General features: G+C 40.1%; 1 protein-coding gene across 1 annotated transcript in view; it reads left to right on the top strand.

Moving 5' to 3' along the window:
* The window catches only part of KDM7A (lysine demethylase 7A), a gene marked incomplete at its 5' end in the record, with an annotated part of 99962 nt that overhangs the window by 16929 nt on the left and 64435 nt on the right, over positions 1–18598 (top strand). Inside the window, one exon of the mRNA XM_023764829.1 lies at positions 3566–3652. Coding sequence (XP_023620597.1) covers positions 3566–3652 — 87 coding nt within the window. The remainder of the gene's footprint in view (positions 1–3565; positions 3653–18598) is intronic.

The following is an 18598-nucleotide window of genomic DNA, read 5'->3' as shown; positions in this document are numbered from 1 at the left end:
TCCCACGAGCAGCCAAGCGCAGCCTGAAAGGCAGCACCCAGCAGGGCCTGCTTGCCTTCGCCGTGGTGGTGGAGCAGGCAGGCCCCTCAGAGAGCAGAGACCATGGGGAGCGGGCCCAAGTCGTCAGTAGGACATCCCCTGAGGGCTCCCAGATTGGAGAGGGTGCAGGTCGGGCTGAGGAATCCCCCACCCCCCGCACGAATTTCGTGCACCAGGCCTCTAGTACTTCTATAAAGAGAAAATTTTCCTTCATCTGCTCTTTTGGCTGCCTAGTGGTACAATTCTATATAGGAGAAGCAGAATTAAATGGCTTGATTCTTTCCCTTTATCACTAGTTTTGAAATTAATTGGCTCATTAGAATTTTCTATAGATTATTATATAAAGGAAAATTTTAACTTATAGTTAATAATATTGTAATATCTCTGCATGGTGACACATCATCACCAGACTTAGTGTGGATATCACATCATAAGGTATATAAATGTCCAATCACTATGTTGTGCACCTGTAACAAATATAATGTATGCCAACTTCACTCTTTTAAAAAGCAAAATTTTAATGTGTAATATTTATTAGCTTTAAGCAATATAGAGAAGTAAAAAAGATGAATACAAAAAAGATGAATACAAAAAAGAGTTCATGTCTCCTTTGGCCATCTAGCCTATAATTTAAAAAACAAAACAAGTAATATAGAAAGATAAAAAAATGAAAAGTGAAAGTATCTTGTCTCCTTCCTTCAGTCCCCTTTCCCCAGTGGTAAACATCATTAAGTTTTGAGTTCTCATTCAGAAAGAAGGGGTCATGCTGTGTACATGATTCTATGCCTTTCTCTTTTTCACTATTAAAATATCCTGGAGGTCTAGGAGAGCTTTTCATATCAGCATATACAGGTGTTTCACTCTTCTTAATGGCTGCATAGAATTCCATTCTGTGGATTTACCATAATTTGTCTGGTTCTCTGTTAATAGATTCTTCAGCTCCTTTCTCCTTCCCTCCTTCTTCCCTTCCTCTTTCCCTCCCCTCCTCCCTCCCTCCTTAGTACTTATTGCTATAGTGTATTTTTGTATGTCTCTCTTTGTTCTTGATGAGCATTTGTTTATTCTTAAGGTAATGTTCTAGTATTATACATTTTGAATTATTTTATATGTAGTCATATTTTAAATTTTTTCTAAAGAAAGGGAGCATAGGAACACTGATACTGAAGTTTGATGAGCTTAAACATAGTAATTATGCAAATTTAAGTTACTTCTTTATCAGGGCTGTAAGACTGTTTATCTGATCATTCTAATATATCAGAAATCAGTGTTGGAGAAAATATAATGACATATTTAATTTGTATTTTATTATGGGGAGGGGGGAATAAAACATTCAGAATGTTTTGTGGAGAAGTGCTGAACTTCTCTTCTTTTGTACTTAGAAGTATCATTTTTCTTGAGCACAAAACACAGGAAATTTAAACATCTAATAGTGACTCCTATTTATCAGTTAGTAATCCTAACAGTCTGACATCATGTGCAGTAAATTATGAGATTGCAAAAGCTGGGGGAACCTATCCCATTGTAAATAATTTGGCATTTTTATTTATTTATTTATTGATCTTTAGAGAGAAAGAGAAAGAAACATTGATTTGTTGTTCCACTTACTTATGCATTCATTGGTTGATTCTTGTATGTGCCCTGACCAGGATCGAACCTGCAATCTTGGTGTATTGGGACGGTGCTCTAATCAACTGAGCTACCTGTTTGGCATTTTTAATGTGTAAAAGCTGTTGTCAGATAAGTGGTCACTATTTGACAGAGAAATTGGAGTGTGAACCACTATGGTCCTTTTGATTTATACAGTGTCTAATGGGTACTTTATATTAATAAATATACAAAAGAAAATTAAGTGGTCCTGGAGAACTGCCTGGAGGTCCTGGAGATGTTCCCACTGCCCAGGAACCCCGACTATTAAAGACACGTGAATAAAAGAACAATGAGACAGTTTGTTAGCACCCTAACTGACCCACTGTGACAAAAGTATGGGACACAGGCACCCTGGAAGCGGAGGCTTTCTGGCCAGTTCCCATCAGTGACTTGAGAAACTTTCCAGGGTGACCACACTAGAGCTTTCTTCCTCAGAACCTGGGTTGTGGGTTCCTGGGTTCCCTCTGCTCTGTGGACTCCCACAGTGCCTCACCTGTCACACACGCTACACTGTAGACATGCGGTCAGTCCTTTTTGCTTGACTACGAAGGAATCTTGGGGTATGTATAAACTATCTGCAGATTAGAGGAATTGTAGTCTTTGTGCTTAATTTAACTTGTTACAGGTCTGACTCATCTTCCACTCTTGCATTCTTCTTATTTCAGTACATTTTTAAGGCTAATTTTCTTTGTGCCTGGTTCTTTGAGTTATTTTCCCTTTCTTGCTAGACTGTCTTATTTTCTGTCAGATGATCAACATTTCCTAAGATCCCATGGTTACTGAGAGAGCAGAGGCCCTTCTCTTTGATTCGGGGACTTCTTTCCACAAATCAGCTTTCTCAACCATTCAAATGCCAAGTACTAGTCAGTGCTAGACTCTGCTCCCCTAATTTTCCTGTTGCTGCCTCTGCCTTTATGGGCATCCAGCCTGTGGCAGGAGAGATCAGATCCCCTGAACCGAACTTGCTTCTCTGTTTTCTCATTTCTTAACCCTTGTTGGAATCGAGTATCCTCTGAAAGCTCCAAAGTCTTTCTTTCACACAGCTCTTTCCTTCAGCATCACTTTGTTGGGGCTGCCAGGGAGTCTCTCCACTCACCTCCTGCCAGTCACCCAGCTCCTGGCCCTTGCACCGCCTGGTTCATTCACCAGCTTCACTGCTCTGAGGGTTTTTTCTTTTCTTGGACAGGACAGAGGAGGACAGTACAAGCTTCTTAGGACTTTAAGATTAAGTGATGTTAGGAGATGGGTGACTTTTCCTCCTTTGCTCTCCCCTCCTTTCCATCAACCACATCAGTGACTTTTTATTTCATTACCACTGTCACATTTCAGGCTTTCTTTGACTATCATCACAGCTTCTGCCATATCTATGCAGCACTTTGAAAGGATTTTGATTTTTGAAATTTAGTTTTGTCCTAAACAGAGGTATCTGTTAAGTCATGTGTTGGTGATGCTCAATACAAATTTTAATATTTGTGAGAAAGATATTTATTGAGTTAAATAGTCTTTATCATATAAAATGTGTATGTGTAAGGTGTCAGAAGAGTGCTGGTGGTTGATGAAAGGACACTAACAGACTCAGGGAAAGCGTAAAGGAAGTGTAAAGGATTAAAGGACCTAACCCGATGAGAATGGCTCTACAAAGCAGGAGGCCCAGCAGTCTGTCCCATTGGCAGGGCCAGCTGCCCTGGCTGTCAGTTCTCATAAACAGGCCCTGCTGCCAACGATAGTGCCCTCTGGGGACTGGCTCCCTCAGGCCCAGTTATTCTCACCGTGGTGACAGTGCTGGGTCCTCTGGGTTCCTCTCTGTTTTAGTGGTGATCTTGCCTGCCCAGCAGTGTGAATAACTGCTCACAACCTCAGCACATTCCTCAATTTTTAGGGCAAGATTGGGTAACTTGAAGATCAGCATCTCAGATGTATCGTCTTCCTCGCAGGCTTCAAGCCTGCATGTCATCTATTCCTCCAGGTACACTTAACTCTACACTTTGGTTGGCCTTGAACTAGATCAATAAAAAGTAACTAGAAGGTTTGTACACAAATCACTTGTGCAGTTCCTCATCAAGTTGGACAATTTTGTCTTTAACCTTTGTTCGGGAGTTAAGTATTAAATATTATTCATTAAATAATATTACACTCACTGGAAAGAAGGGATCCTTAAATGAGTAAAAGTAGCATATCTGTTTTGCCAAAATAGCATATATTCTTGAACTAAATGACAATTTTTCCCTTTATAACTTTTTATTCTAGTCATTGTTTTTTGCAGTGTCAGTGCTATACATCTTGCATTCAGCCATTTATATGTGAGCTACAGTTGCCAGAACTTGCTTACTAGTATGGAGAGCTCTATTTTCAGATTTAGGAAATTTCTGGAATGTAATTTCAGAAAGAAAAGGAAACCGCAAAGTGATTGGAAATTACCTTTAGTTATATTAGCTCTCATCCCCTTTGACCTATTCAAGGACATGCTCCAGCAGTTACTCCCCTCCTTCCATATCACCCCCCCCCCCATTAGTGTGCAAATAGTATAGAACCTTTATTAAAAAACACAAAACCCCCCAACTTTCTTGACCTGACATCTCCCCTTCAGATGCAACCCCATTTCTTTGTTCCTTTTATAGCAAAATTTATTTTAAAAAGTGTCCATATTTGCTATCTCCAGTTGTTAGGGTTTGTTTTCCCCTCTTTTTTCTAACTGAGGTCCCATTTACTCTGAACCCAGTGGAATCGGGCTTTTATCTTTACGACTCATGACACAGCTCTTGTCAAAGTTACCAATGTGCTTCACCTTCTTTGGCTTCTAGGAAATCCCCAGGCTGGTTTTCCTACCGCTTCACTTCTCCTTCAGAGTCCTCATCACAGTCCTTCCTGTCTCCCCAATCTTTTAACATGGGAGTACCCCAGGGTTCAGTCTTCAATAGGTCTCTTTTTCTAGCATTTATCTGATCCCATGACTTCAGCTTTCATCTGCTTGTGGATGATTCCTAAATTTTTATCTCCTTTGTAGATCTGAGCTCTAGTCTTAAATACGTAATTGCCAACTGTACTAGTATGTCTCCACTTGCTAAACTATTAAACTGATATGGCCTGCACCTCCAGACCTGCTAGTATTTCTTTCCCCTACTTTCACACTACCTTGTAGGTGATTATTCCTGACCTAATCTCCTCTACCTGCTAGCCTCTTTTGTTGTCCTTGACCATTATCAGAGATCCCTCTACACCGTCTTTTCTACCCTCCCTCTGCACCTCCCTCCTACCATGAGATACATAAGTGTAATTTAGGGTAACACTTTCCTCTTAAGAAAAGTCTCTGGAAATTCCCTCATCATCACCATGATTTCGTCTTCCTTCATTTAAAATTTTGTTCCTGGAGTGCTCCTTTCTCTGTGGAAAGTCTCTTAAGATAGCTAAAATAATTTAATCCCTTTTGTCTAAAAGATTGCCCTCTTTCCACCTGTTCCACATTTTATTCTTCTGCAGAATGGATGGTCCAGTCTTACAGGAGATTCATGCTGGCTCAGCCCACCATAGTTCAGCTGAGCTGAGGCTGCCCTCAGTGGTGAGACAAAATGTGTCTTGAAAACCCATCAATCTAATGTATGTCCTCTGGAACTGATACATAATAAATTGCTAGGAATGATTGTTTTTCCCCTAGAGATTTACTGAGGTCCAGCAATGGTTCTTTCTCTCCTACACAAATCAGTTGTGTGTTTCTTCAAGTTGGACAATTTTGTCTTTAATCTTTGTTCAGGAGCTAAGTACTTATTAATTAATATTATGTAGTATTATTTACTTAAGTTATACCTATTTACCTATAATAACTTTATTTTAAAAATATTTTTATTGATTTTAGAGAGGAAGAGAGAGATAGAAACATCAATGATAAGAGAGAATCATTGATTGGCTGCCTCCTGCATGCCCCTCACTGGGGATTGAGCCCATGACCTGGGCATATGCCCTGACCAGGAATCGAACCGTAACCTCCTGGTTCATAGGTTGACTCTCAACCACTGAGCCACGCCAACTGGACAACTTTATTATATAATATCTATATATACTTGTTCAGTATTTATCCTGGAGAGGATGGAGGAATAGTGGAGAGAATAATGGAGTGGATGTTCGGTGAGCAATGTGTACAAAGAATGAACAAGTTAAGTAAGTATGCATATTAGTTTGTTTAGATAGAATTTCACATATGTAGCAGGCTCTGTAGGAGCCCCATCCCTATCCCCTGGCTCTCTTGTTTCCATCTCTTCTATCTATCTATATCTCTTGAAGACTTTTTTGCTAAGAGCATTTGAGATGTGGTCTGAGGGCTTTTGTAGGCCACGGGAGCTCAGCCGCTTGCACTTGATGCGGGCTGGAAATTCTGAAAAGTTAATGGCTCTAGGAGAGCCATCTACCATTGTGTATTGGGAGATAGTGTATAAATACGTCTTCCTTGGTGGCACCATGCTGTGGCCTCCTCCCCTTCCCTGTCTCAGGTTTCCATTCCCCTACCAGTGCTTCCATGGTCACATATGAACACCTGCACTCAGATTTGTGTGTCAGGATCTGCTGCTGGGAGACTCCAGCCTCAACCAGTGGAAATTTATTAATGAGAAGAAAGGTCATAAGTGAGAGAGAATGGATTTGAAAGTAGAGTTTGGATTCCATTTATTAAATAGCAGATAACATTTTTACATGATAGTCATATTTATGTAGTAATGTCTGTGTTATAAGTGTGCTTTCATTTATATGTCTATGCAGATGCACTGGGAACATGACTCTTAAAGCTGCTGCTTACTTACCTCTTAGAATAGTTTTCTAGTCTTGCTACCTTGAAAAGATGTCTTGCCTTGAAGCATGTGTGTGATATTATTTTAATTTGAAACTGGTGCTGTTTTAATTTATTTCTCCCCTCCTTTTTATAAAATCCTCCCCCCCCCCCAACAATTGGAAACATTATATAGTAAGTAACTTTTAGCATGGGAACATTTGCAGTGAAGTGTTAACATTTCCCAGATTAATTAGCATGTAAAAACCAGCAACTACTTTACCATCTTTGAGGAATGATATGATGAGGTCTACTTAAATAAGACTTTCCTGTGACTGGAAGTCCCACTTGTGAAATGTGGCTGAGTGTCCTCAGAGAAGTTACTCAGGAGATAAAATCCTTTATATGTCAACTGTTTTTAGGTGGATTTTGACAGGTACATTATACTTGTCTTAGTAGAATACTGCACTATTTAATTTTGGTGACTAAGTACCATGGACCTTAGTTTTCTATGCTGTATTGGGCTATTGGCACATGTTGGACGGTTTGTGCATGAAATTGCCGCAGACCAGTGGAGATTTGATAGTATTTCATCTTTTTCCTTGCTGCACTTTCTTGCTGTCTGTGATCTACTTCAGCGGTCGCCAGCCTTTTGGACTTTACGGACCACCGGTTGGCGACCGCTGATCTACTTGACCAGCCCCCACTGCTGTTTCTAATCTGTGTTTTCTAAACGAGAGGCAAGCTTAAGATTTCATTGGGGAATCAGACAACAAGCCTTCTTAAATTGCCCACTCTATCATCCTGAGACATTGGTGACAATAGGGTGGGCCTAGTCAAGAATGGAGGCACACTGTGCAGAAGGGATTTTGTAATTACCACTTAAATAGGTCTGGTGGGCAAGGTTAGAATCTTTGAAGTCAGAGTGCTTATGATGCTAGATAGTAGCTTTGAATTCTTACCAAAAGACTGAAGCTTGCCTGGTGAGTAAGGATAGTGCTGGATCACAGGCAATTTTACCCAGAAGACAATAATCATATGGTTGGCATAAGGACATGGTGTATCTTGCTTCTCTTTGAGATTATGTATTATGACAGTGTCAGCTGTTTAATGTAAGGGTGCTCAGTCTTTAGGCTTAAGCCTCGTCAGTGCCCTATAGGTACTTGTTAAGTATATCATGATAAGGGAAATCTGAGACAAGCATCATTGATAGGTTTCTCCTGAGGTTGAAAAAAAGAGTTTAAAAAGTTTTAGTGTGTTTTCAGTTACTGACTTTTTTACTTATATGTGTTCCAATAATGTGTGCAGTAAATGCTTGGTAATGCTGTCACTAATTTGGTATCTTATGTTGTTAAGGGAGTGGTTTTACAATATTCTTGACTTACTGGTACTTTCTATCAATTTTAAAATTGTAAGACTTTTAAAATTTTGTAAATTTAAATTGTAAAGTCATCACAATTGTAATTATAGAAACATTAAATTTGTAATAAACTTTTCACAGCTGGTGAGTCTGAAAATTAACTTCTAAAACATGTTCCCAGGGTGGAATATAATCGCTCCACAGTGTTTCATGAAAAAAGAAAAAGATCTGAGATGGATTGTTGTATTTATCACTTGGGCTAGGTTCCCAGCTTGGTTATGCAAAGTGCACATCAGCTTGTTGAATTCTCTGGGAAGTCCAGCTGGAACCTAAAGTGATTTGATCTCAGCCCAGCATCTCCCAGTCTTTTGGATAATCTTAACTCCTGTGGAGTAGTTTAAGAAAAGCTCTTTTAGAGAGTCTATATATATATAAAAGCCTAATATGCAAATTGTCCTCTCAGGAGTTCCACCGGGAGACCGGGAGTTCGATCGCTCGCTATGACATGCACTGACCACCAGGGGGTGGCGCGGAACGAAGGAAGGCCCCAGCTGGCAGTCAGCAGCCAGGGAAGGGAGGCCCTGGCCGGCAGCCGGAAGGCCCCAATTGGCCCTGATAGCTTGCCAGGCCTAGGGAATCTACCCGTGCACACATTTCATGCACCAGGCCTCTAGTGTTATATAGCAGTCTCTGATATGCACAGATTTCAATTACCATGCAAAGGAATACTGTCTCTGCTTACAACACTCATGCTACCAAATGTGTGGATTTGCCACGCCAAGCAATAATCCAGTCTCTATAATGCCAGGTGGGTGTCCTACAATTTTAATTCATCTGTGACACTTACTGTCTGGAGTTAGTGCAGACCTCACAGGTCTGCCCCCTACTTTAGACATTTGTGGCAAATAGTGGGTTTCTAGGTTGCCTACACTTTTTTTTCTGAGTTGGCTACAAATTGTGGCTCCCCTGATTCCCCCTTCAGGTTTGATAATTTGCTATAATGGCTCACAGAATCCAAGGAAACACTTTACTTGCTATTATAAAGGTTACAAATGACTTGCCAGATAAAGAGGGAGGGACCAAGGCGAGGCCTACAGGGTCCCACGTGCAGGGGCTTCTGTCCCTTTGGAGTTTGGGATGTGCCACCCTCCTGCCACGTGGATGCATTCACCAACCCTGAAGCACTCTGAACTCCTGCATTTCCTGTTTCTATAGAGGCATGATTGATCAAATCATTGGCTATTGGCGATTAACTCAATCCCTAGCCCTGCTCCCCACCTCAATAATTAGGGGGCTTGGGTGGAAAGTTCTAACCCTCTAATCACCTGGTTGGTTCCTCTGGCAACCAGCCCCCATCCTGAAGTTATCTGGGAGCCCACTCAGTGCACTGCCTTAGCATGCACTCAGGTGTGGTTGAAAGGGGCTTGTTGTGAATAATAAGAGATTGCCTTTCACACTATCACTCAGGTAATTACAAGGGTTTCAGGCACTCTTTTGCCAGAAACCAGAGATGAAGACCAAACATATTTCTTAGTATGTCACAGTATCACATGATTTAGTTAAATAACACTAGTCCCCCAATAACAAGATTCAGATTTCAGTCACCATGATATATTAACTTTATAAAGTACAAAGTTGGCTGCTAACTCCTCAGTATACAGATCAGCAAATTAGTGAGTTAGTAACATGTGCCTATCTGTTGCTCAGTTCACAGACAGGGAAGTGTGTCCTGCGCTGCCTCCTTGTCTCCCAGTATAAACCCACATGACATTTTACAAAACAGGGTAATCAAAAGAGGGAAGTGGCCAATAAAGATGAAAGTGCAACAAAAAGTGGTGATTCTGGAAGTGAAATCTAAATTGGGCCTAAGTGGAATAATGACTGCCGGTAGCAGTGTTGACACAGAGCCTTTCGCTAGACTCTGGAGTCGCAGCCAGAGGCACTCAGTGAAGGTGCTTAAACTATATAAATATCAGTTGTACTATTTTTCACTTCTCTATACATTATAACCAACAGTAAGAGAGTTTTTTTACTGTTTTGACATTTTTAAAGGTCAGTAAACAATGTAATCTTCCCATTGATTATTGAGATAGCTTTGTATAGTTTCAACTTGCATGATTATTTTTATGCTTCTGCACTACCATGCTAAGTGAGGACTCCCTGTATTCTTATATTTGCCAATCATCTATCATCTGACCTCCAGTGGAAGTTAAGAAGAATTACAAAATGGACTTTGAGGAACTTAAAATAAGTTATTCTTTATAAAAGCATAGGTTTTTAATGTATGTGTGAATAGAGGATATATTTTTTAAATTTATTTTTTAATTACAGTTAACATACAATATTATATTAGTTTCAGGTGTACAACATAGTGATTTATCTTTTGAATGAATCTAACATAAATAGGTAAAAAGTCCTTCTTACATAGTATGCACACTATGTTTTTGCCTTTACTTGTATGATTTAAAATAGAATGGTCCATTGTTTGTCCAAAAGTTGACCTTTTCTGGACAACTCAGTACTACCCCTGAATACTGATTTGTAATTGTATTGAAGTTCTTTGAGACCTTCTTGGTAATCCATACAATTTCATGTAGGGATATTTATTATGGATTATGCCAAGGTTTCTGTGGTACAAACCCCTAGTCTAACTCATCCTTCATCAAGAATTAAGAAGCCTGCTAAGGAGGTTAAATTAATTTCTGTCCCAACAGAAAGTTCTCTCATGTGAATCCTTTCTCTTGGCTTAGCTTGGCATGAGGTCTCTCCCCTTAGATGCCAGCACTGAAGACTACTTACAAGCAGAGAAAGGTTATTAGGGAACCAGGCCTGCTTGAGTTGACTCCTGTCCTTTGTAGCTGACTCATCATTACGTGTCCTCAATATTAAAAGTTACGATTTACTGTTATCTTTTATCCCCAGGGTGTGATCTCTTAGCCCTGAATATATTAAATCTTCTGTAGGTATCATTAGACCCTAGAAAATATAGCTTTCCTTCCCATACTCAGGATGGGAAGTAAAATTGTCAACTGGGTTGAAACAAGTCTGGTGGCTATTGGTTCATCTTTTAAAAATCTAGTCATTTCTGTTTATAACCTATTTAATCTATGTATTCTTGTAATAGATACCCTATTTGGAAAATCCAGTTAAAATAGGGACACTTAGGAACTACATGAAAGGAAAATAAAATAAATAGGCATAATATATAAATCTATAATGAACAGGGACCCTTTTTGTACAGTAGAATTATACCTGTGATTGAACCTAAGTGGTCAAGAGTACTGCATTTGCCCTGGCTGAGGTGACTCAGTTCGTTGGAGCATCATCTGTGCACCAAAAGGTTGACAGTTTGATTCCTGGTCAGGACACATACTAGGTTGCATATTTGATCCCTGGTGGGGGTGCATATGGGAGGCAACCAATCAATGTTTCTCTTATACATTGGTGTTTCTCTCTCTGTCTCTTCCCCCTCTCTCTAAAATCAGTTAAAACATATCCTCTGGTGAGAATTAAAAAAAAAAAAAGTACTACATTGTTTTGCATTGACAAAATGGACATTTCAAAATAAGATTTTGGAAGAAAAATTTACCAGTTATGTTTCCGCCTCACATTTATTTTCTACCACTTTATATTTGCAAAATTCATATTTAAACAGGCTCCTGGATAGTAGCCCAAACTAATGCCTTCCCACTGAGCTTACAATTCCTACTTTGTGTCAACCAGTAAATATTTTGTGAGCATCTACTATGTAATTAGCTTTAGATATGTGGGGAATAGGAAATTCTGAATTATTAAATATCACCGATGTCTTTAAGGAACTTAAACTCAAATTGGAGTAATAAAGTTTTCATAGAAGCTACCATGAATAGGTGCATTGCCAGTCTCTCTGCTAGGATTTTAGAGCAATTGTTCTTTAAGTGCCCCTTCTCTGCTGAGCTGGCTGTAAACAAATCACCTGGGGAACTTACTAAAAACTAGAGGCCCAGTGCATGAAATTCGTGCACAGGCGGGGGGGGGATCCCCTCAGCCCAGCCTGCACCCACTCCAATTGGGGGACCCCTCGGGGGATGTCCAACCACCAGTGGTCGGACACCTCTCTCACTATCTGGGACCGCTGGCTCCTAACCACTCACCTGCCTGCCTGCCTGATTGCCCCTAACCCCTCTGCCTGCCTGCCTGATCACCCCTAACTGCCTCTTCCTGATTGCCCCTAACTGCCTCTGCCTGCCTGCCTGATCACCCCCAACTGCCCTCCCCTCCCCTCCCCTCCTGATCTCGCACCCAACTGGTCTCCCCTGCCAGCCTGGTTGTCCCCAACTGCCCTCCCCTGCTGGCCTGATCTCGCCCCTAACTGTTCTCCCCTGCTGGCCTGATTGCCCCTAACTGCCTCTGCCTGCCTGATCACCCCTAACCGCCCTCCCCTGCCAGCCTGATCTTGCCCCCAATTGCCCTCCTCTACCGGCCAATTTGGTTCTGATTGGTCAGTTTCTATGCCAGTGAGTGTCAAAAGCTCCGCCTCCTAGGTAGCCATTGGCTCCTCACAGTTGACCCAGATTTGGTTCTGATTGGTCAGTTTCTATGCCAGTGAGCGTCAAAAGCTCTGTCTCCTAGGCAGCCATTGGTTCGTTATATTCACCCAGATTTGGTTTTGATTGGTCAGTTTCTATGCCAGTCAGCATCTCTGGGCCTATCAACGGGGCCTGATCAGAAGGGCGGGGCTGATCAGCAGCCCCAGTGGAAGCCTGGAGAGAAATGGAGGCGAGCTGTTGGCCAGGCTGGGAGAGAAAGAGGCAAGTTCTTTCAGACCCTTCCTTTCTCTGCAGGCCTCTCTCCAGGCCTGATCCGCAGCACCCTCGTCAATGCTGGGTCGGGGCGCCTGCAATGGCCCCAGTCAGTGCTGGGTTGACTTCTGGTCTGGTCGAGCCTTGGGTTGATAGGACCCTGGCTCTTTATTATATAGATAAAGAGCACTGGGCCTTACCCATTAACTTCCCCCCTAGATCTATTGTGGGGTTCAAGTATGTGTTTTTCTTTCTTTTTAAATAAGCAATTCATAGTACAAAAGATGTACTAGAAGGTTATATGGTGAAAACAGTTCTTTCTCTCTATTCTGTATCCATTCAGTTTTCTTTCCCAGGGGCAACCACTTTTACCATATTTTACACATTGTTCCAGACATATACTGTGCGTTTAAAAATGTGTGTGTGGCCCTCGCTGGTTTGGCTCAGCGGATAGAGCATCAGCCCTCGGACTGAAGGATCCCGGGTTTGATTCCAGTCAAGGGCACGTCCCTCAGTTGCAGGCTTGATCTGTAGCCCTGGTCAGGATGGGTGCAGGAGGCAGTCAATCAATGATTCTCTCTCATCATGATGTTTCTATCTCTCTCTTCCTCTCTGAAGTCAATTAAAAATATTTAAAAAAATAAAAACGTGTGTGTGGTTGGTTGGAGGTGTGGGGTATAATATACAAACAGTTCTGCGCCTGGCTTTTGTTTCTTCACAGCATATTTTGGAGATCTTTCTATCTCTTCCTACAGAGCTGCCTCATTCTTTTGAAAGGCTGCCTCTAACAGCTTGTAAGACCTCCACAGGGGATTCTAATCACTGCCAGGTTTGGGAGCCACAGAGAGACTGAGTGTTAAAGGAGTTTAGAGAAAGTTTTCTTGAAATGTTAATTCCTTAAGTCTTACATTTCACAGCAAAGAACTGGTCTCAGCAAAGCATTTCATGTATTTCTAGATACAGGTTGTTTTAGAACAGATTTTCGCATAACGTTTCTTCTTTCTTATTACAGTTATTAGGTAGAATTTATCATAATATACTGTTTAAAAATCCTTCCTTTATTAAGAACAGTGCCAAGCAAACCTTTACGAAATTGCTACTATTTATCCTTTATCATCATGGCAAGCTTTTTCTCCTCCAAGATGATTTTCAAAGTTCTTAAATTCTCACATAACATTCATTTGGGGTGGCATTTATTTGCTCTTTTATTCGTTATAAGTAGAAGTTTAGTCTATCTCCATGAAATGGCACATTTACTGGGCACTGTTTGCATTATAACTTCCTATAGTTTCCATAGACAGACCCCATAGATGGCTGGACAGGCAGATAGTAAATTGCTAAAGAGGAATAAGAAGAGTATTAGTTTGAGGGGTGGAATGACTATAGGATGATGAAAAGCACATATGTTTAGCTTTTTGCGTATTTCAGAAATTTCAAATACCTTTTCTTTCTTAGAACATTCTAGTAGAAATTATTACCTTCAAGAGAACAGTTTGTGCTTAATCATAAAAATTTGTTTAATCCATTTACCCTTTACATTGCCTATTCTGTGTATTTAAGTGTCAGATAGACAGTGACAAGCAGAGCAAGCATGTTTTCTTTACTCAAGAAGCAAACTGTATAATGTAGCAATCAGCATGTAAATTATATTTGATGTCTATATTTCATATGTTCATCTTGGAACAAATTTAATTAGAAGCTTGTCAGCAGGATTTCCAGCTTTTTAAAAAGGGGTGCATTTTGTACCAATGAGCACTCCTATTATTGGATCTTCAGTTCCTCCTTATTTTACTCTTGTGTTCTTTGTTCAATTCCTTGTTTTATTGTCTTCCTCCTTCACCCTTATTAGCATAAATGTTGGTAGTCAGCTGGTTGGAAATAACTCAGGAAGCCCTGGGACAGTTGGAAGCTTGAGTCAGCTGTTGGAGTTGGGAAAAATGTCTAATTTTCTAAAATTATTATGAATTGAAGAAATTTGATTCAGAGTCTGTACTTCATTCAAAACCCTTGTTAAATATAGTTAAGCACATAATATAGCAATAAATAGCTTTAATGTATCAAATATAAAATCTTCTCCAAAATTGAACTCTGCTATACTCAACTTATAAAGAAAAGCACTTAATTTTATGAAGAGTTTGATATGTCAGCAAGAAAATAACAGAAGTTGAGTACTTCATGAACCACAGAAAAATATTTCATATATGCAAATTATAAATTTTTACTTTAACTGCTCTCTGGTAATACAGTATCTCAGGGTTAAAACACCACATAAAATGTTATTTAAAGGTGAAAATGCCTATTAGCATCCTAGTACTTTTAGTAGGAATGTCAACCTAACCAACACTGGTGGGGAAAATAAGGTCTTTGGACTAGCAAAACTGTTGTTCTAAGCATTTTATGTGTATTAACTTAAATTTCTTTTTTAAAAATATTTTTTTATTGATTTCAGAGAGGGAGAGATAGAAACATCAATGATGAGAATAATTGATTGGCTGCCTCCTGCACGCCCCCTACTGGTGATGGAGTGTGCATAGGCAGACTGACTCCAGAGAACTCAAACATCAAAAATTAATTAAAAATGGAAAACATTCTCTTTTTTTTCTCCTTAAAGAATGGCCATTTGAGTATCTAATTAAGTGTTCTCTGAAAAACATAAAATTTTTTATTCTCATAGAAGAAAAAAATATTAAGCTTAATTATAAAGCCAAGTTTCCCGCTGAAGCTCAGATCTCTTATTATCTTACAGGTAATAAGCTCAGAGCTATATGACCTGTGACTGGTTCGTAATAGAAACATGATAATAGTAATGGCTGCCATTTATTATTTAATATATTTACTTGCCAAGCCCTGTGCTTTGTATATTTACATTTCTTGTCCTAGTTAATCCTAGGGGAAGTCCTGCTCAGGGAGATTAAGAAATTTGCTCAAAGTCAAAACTAGTGGAGCTAGAAATCAAACCAAGCCTTTCTATTTCCAAAATATACACACCCCACTGAAGCCAACTGACAATTGTTTATCTGAAACTATGCTGGGCAAGCCTTGCCTGGCTTATAGCTATCCCTAGACCTTAACTGATGCCAGAGTTCAATGATAGGATATATGAACAGCAGGTTGTCAGCTGTCAATACTCCTGGAGTTAATTCACCTCAAAGGCCACTCACCACCCCCATTGATGATGTTAGTGTGGGCCTATGGAGGTCGCACAGTGACTCAGTCTTCTCATGACTAGGAATAGTTTGGTGCTTGGGCAGAAGGTGAACTTTTGATACATAGGTGAAAACTACTAAAAAATTTTTTTAAATGAATGAATTCTATTACTACAGCCTTCTAAGGAAAGATGAAAAATATCTAATTTATATGTAGAAAGACCTTTCTCTTTTTACCAACTGTTGCCTTTAGTTCCTATTTCAAATTCTTACAAAATTCAAGCTGAATAGACTTTTTAAAAAGTTGCTTGTACCTTTACCACAACATATCTGTAGTCAAATAAGTTTTCAGCACTCTTAATCAACAGAAATATACTGGGGTCATCGTGTTGGGGGGCACTGTACTTGGTACTGAGAAGAGATCTTGAGCTCAAATTCCAGAAATAGGGTATATAAAATAGTTCAAGATTAGGCATAAATGAATGAAAATGGGCATCAATAAAATGTCAAAGGGCTTTCTGTGAGGTGAGCCAGTGCAGTTTTACCACGGAGGAGGAATTTGAGTTGACAAGAATGGTTGATGACGAATGGAGAGAGTATTTGAAGCCAGAGTAATATCCACTGGAGTCCACTGACAGTAAGATCTTAAAGAATTTGGCCACCCACTCTTCTAACACCAAGAGTAGAGAATATAAATGGGAGCATTATCTGAGAAGGAAAAAGAATGTTTGGTAGATCATAGGGTATTCTGGTTAGTCATTAAATCAATTGTGTTCTCTTCACGTGTCAAAAAAAATGCCAGCTAAGCAACAATTTCGGAAGATTAAGACAATAGAAAGTGCTAAAGTTGTCACTTTCCCACTTACCAAATGGCATTGAGGCTATTGATGGAAGCTATTCAGCAAAGGTCAGATTGGCAACCCTGTAGGAAACCCTGTCCCCTGCACAACACACACACACACACACACACACGTCTAATAAACATTGAACATTTGCTGTTAGGAAAAAGGGGGTGCTTTGAATATGAAGGACAGTTTCATAAGAGAAATAAATGGTGGGAGAAACTAAAGAAAAGTTGAAAATGATTCTTACAAAATTTGCTTTCATAGTTCTGCCTTTATGTGTTCTGCTGCCTTTGTTCTTCTCTTAAAGCTCTAGTGATTCTAAAATTCTTTTAATGGGGGTCAGGGCTGGGAGAAGTCATCCCATCCTCTGAGAGAGAAACTGAAATGTATATAGTAATTCCTTTTAGTTCCCTTCAAAGATCTGAATGACCTTCTTGGTTTAGGAACATTTAAATTTTATGTTTGATTTGATTTTTTAATGAGACTGATAATTTGATTTTTAAAAAATGGTTAATTTAAAGGATTGCTTTTCAGACTTACTAATTTATTAAATTCACTGTCAAGTTCTGAAATTTTTGATGAATGAAAGCTGTAAATGTTTTGCTAGTTGATTAGAATTGGTCAAAACCTGGAGATAGCTCTGACATTTTAGTAAAAGAGTATGTAGGGTGAATGTGGGGGTGAAGAACTTAGAAACTGGAGAGAGGAACCATGGATCTTTGAGGACTATTAGGTAAGTTTTGCCCCAAGTGTCCTTAATTAACTGGAATGTCCATATGTTCTCTTCCTTCCATAAGTCTTGTGGCAGTCACCCTTATTTATATATCTTAGATACTCATGGATGAGTTTATGATATGTGCTGATTTAGGTTTTCCAAGACACATCTAACAGTTTTTTCTCACTAATTGTTTTGGTGCAGCCATCACTTTTTAAGAATGAGGAATGTGGTCATAGTCAAGGTATGACAAGACAAACCATGATGTCTAGAAGTGTCAAATTGGCATCTGTGGCCTTGAGTGTCAGTTCTGGTCTGAGTATAGCACCAAATAAATCTCAATATCTATCTCCCCCCCCCCCCCTCCACCTCTCTCTCTCAGCAAAGGGAAGATTATTACAGTGAAAGTAACAAAATTCTCAGCATGTGAGAGGGGTCCCAAAAAGAGTTGTCCAAATGAACCTCACTTTCAAAATCAGGAGTTTGGTTTTGAACTCATGTCGTTGAATGTAGAGATTCCCTCACATATCTTTTCACTCATCTTCAGTGAATTTTTTCTTTGTCCCATCTTAGCGACCTGCTGATATTACATGTGTACCTTATCAAGGTTATAAACTCTACTACTTCAGAAATTTAAAATTCTGAATATTCTACCTTTGAGCATAATCTCTGCTTCTTACTGCTCACTTGCTCAAGGCCTTCCACTGAGTCAGTGCTAGGGACACATTGACACCCTCAGACTATCTCACCATCTTCTCACTACTTTCTTCTGTCTTCATGCCCCTTCATGCTCCAGCTTAGATATCATGGCTTATCATTATACTAGAGGCCCAATGCATGAAATTCGTGCAAGAGTAGGCCTTCCCACCCCCTGCTGCTGGCACCGGCTTCGCTCTGGCACCCGGGACCCAGGCTTCCCTCTGGGCCCCGGCAGGCACGTGGGACCCAGGCTCCCCTTGCAGCCCCGGCTTTGTCCGGAAGGTCCTCCGGAAGGACGTCTGGTCTAATTAGCATATTACACTTTCATTATTATAGATTAACTCCCTTGTTAATATCCTCAACTTCCTTTCTAGTCTTTGCCTACAAAATCCCACTGTGGCTGGGCCCAGCCTCCTCTGGGCCTGCACCCCATGGTTGAACATCACTGGAAAACAAATACTCAACTGTGTAAAAATAGTTTCACTGTGAAATTCCTTCTCACTGACCTCAGGGACCCTCCAGTTTCTAAGCTCTTCACCCCCCCCCCCCCCACACACACACCCTATGTACTCCGCTACTGTGTTTCCTTTCCTCAGATCAACTATTTTATGCC

This window comes from Myotis lucifugus, unplaced genomic scaffold, assembly GCF_000147115.1.
Source record: "Myotis lucifugus unplaced genomic scaffold, Myoluc2.0 scaffold_351, whole genome shotgun sequence".
Classification (NCBI taxonomy): Eukaryota; Metazoa; Chordata; class Mammalia; order Chiroptera; family Vespertilionidae; genus Myotis; species Myotis lucifugus.
This window is presented reverse-complemented; position numbering and strand designations above follow the sequence as displayed.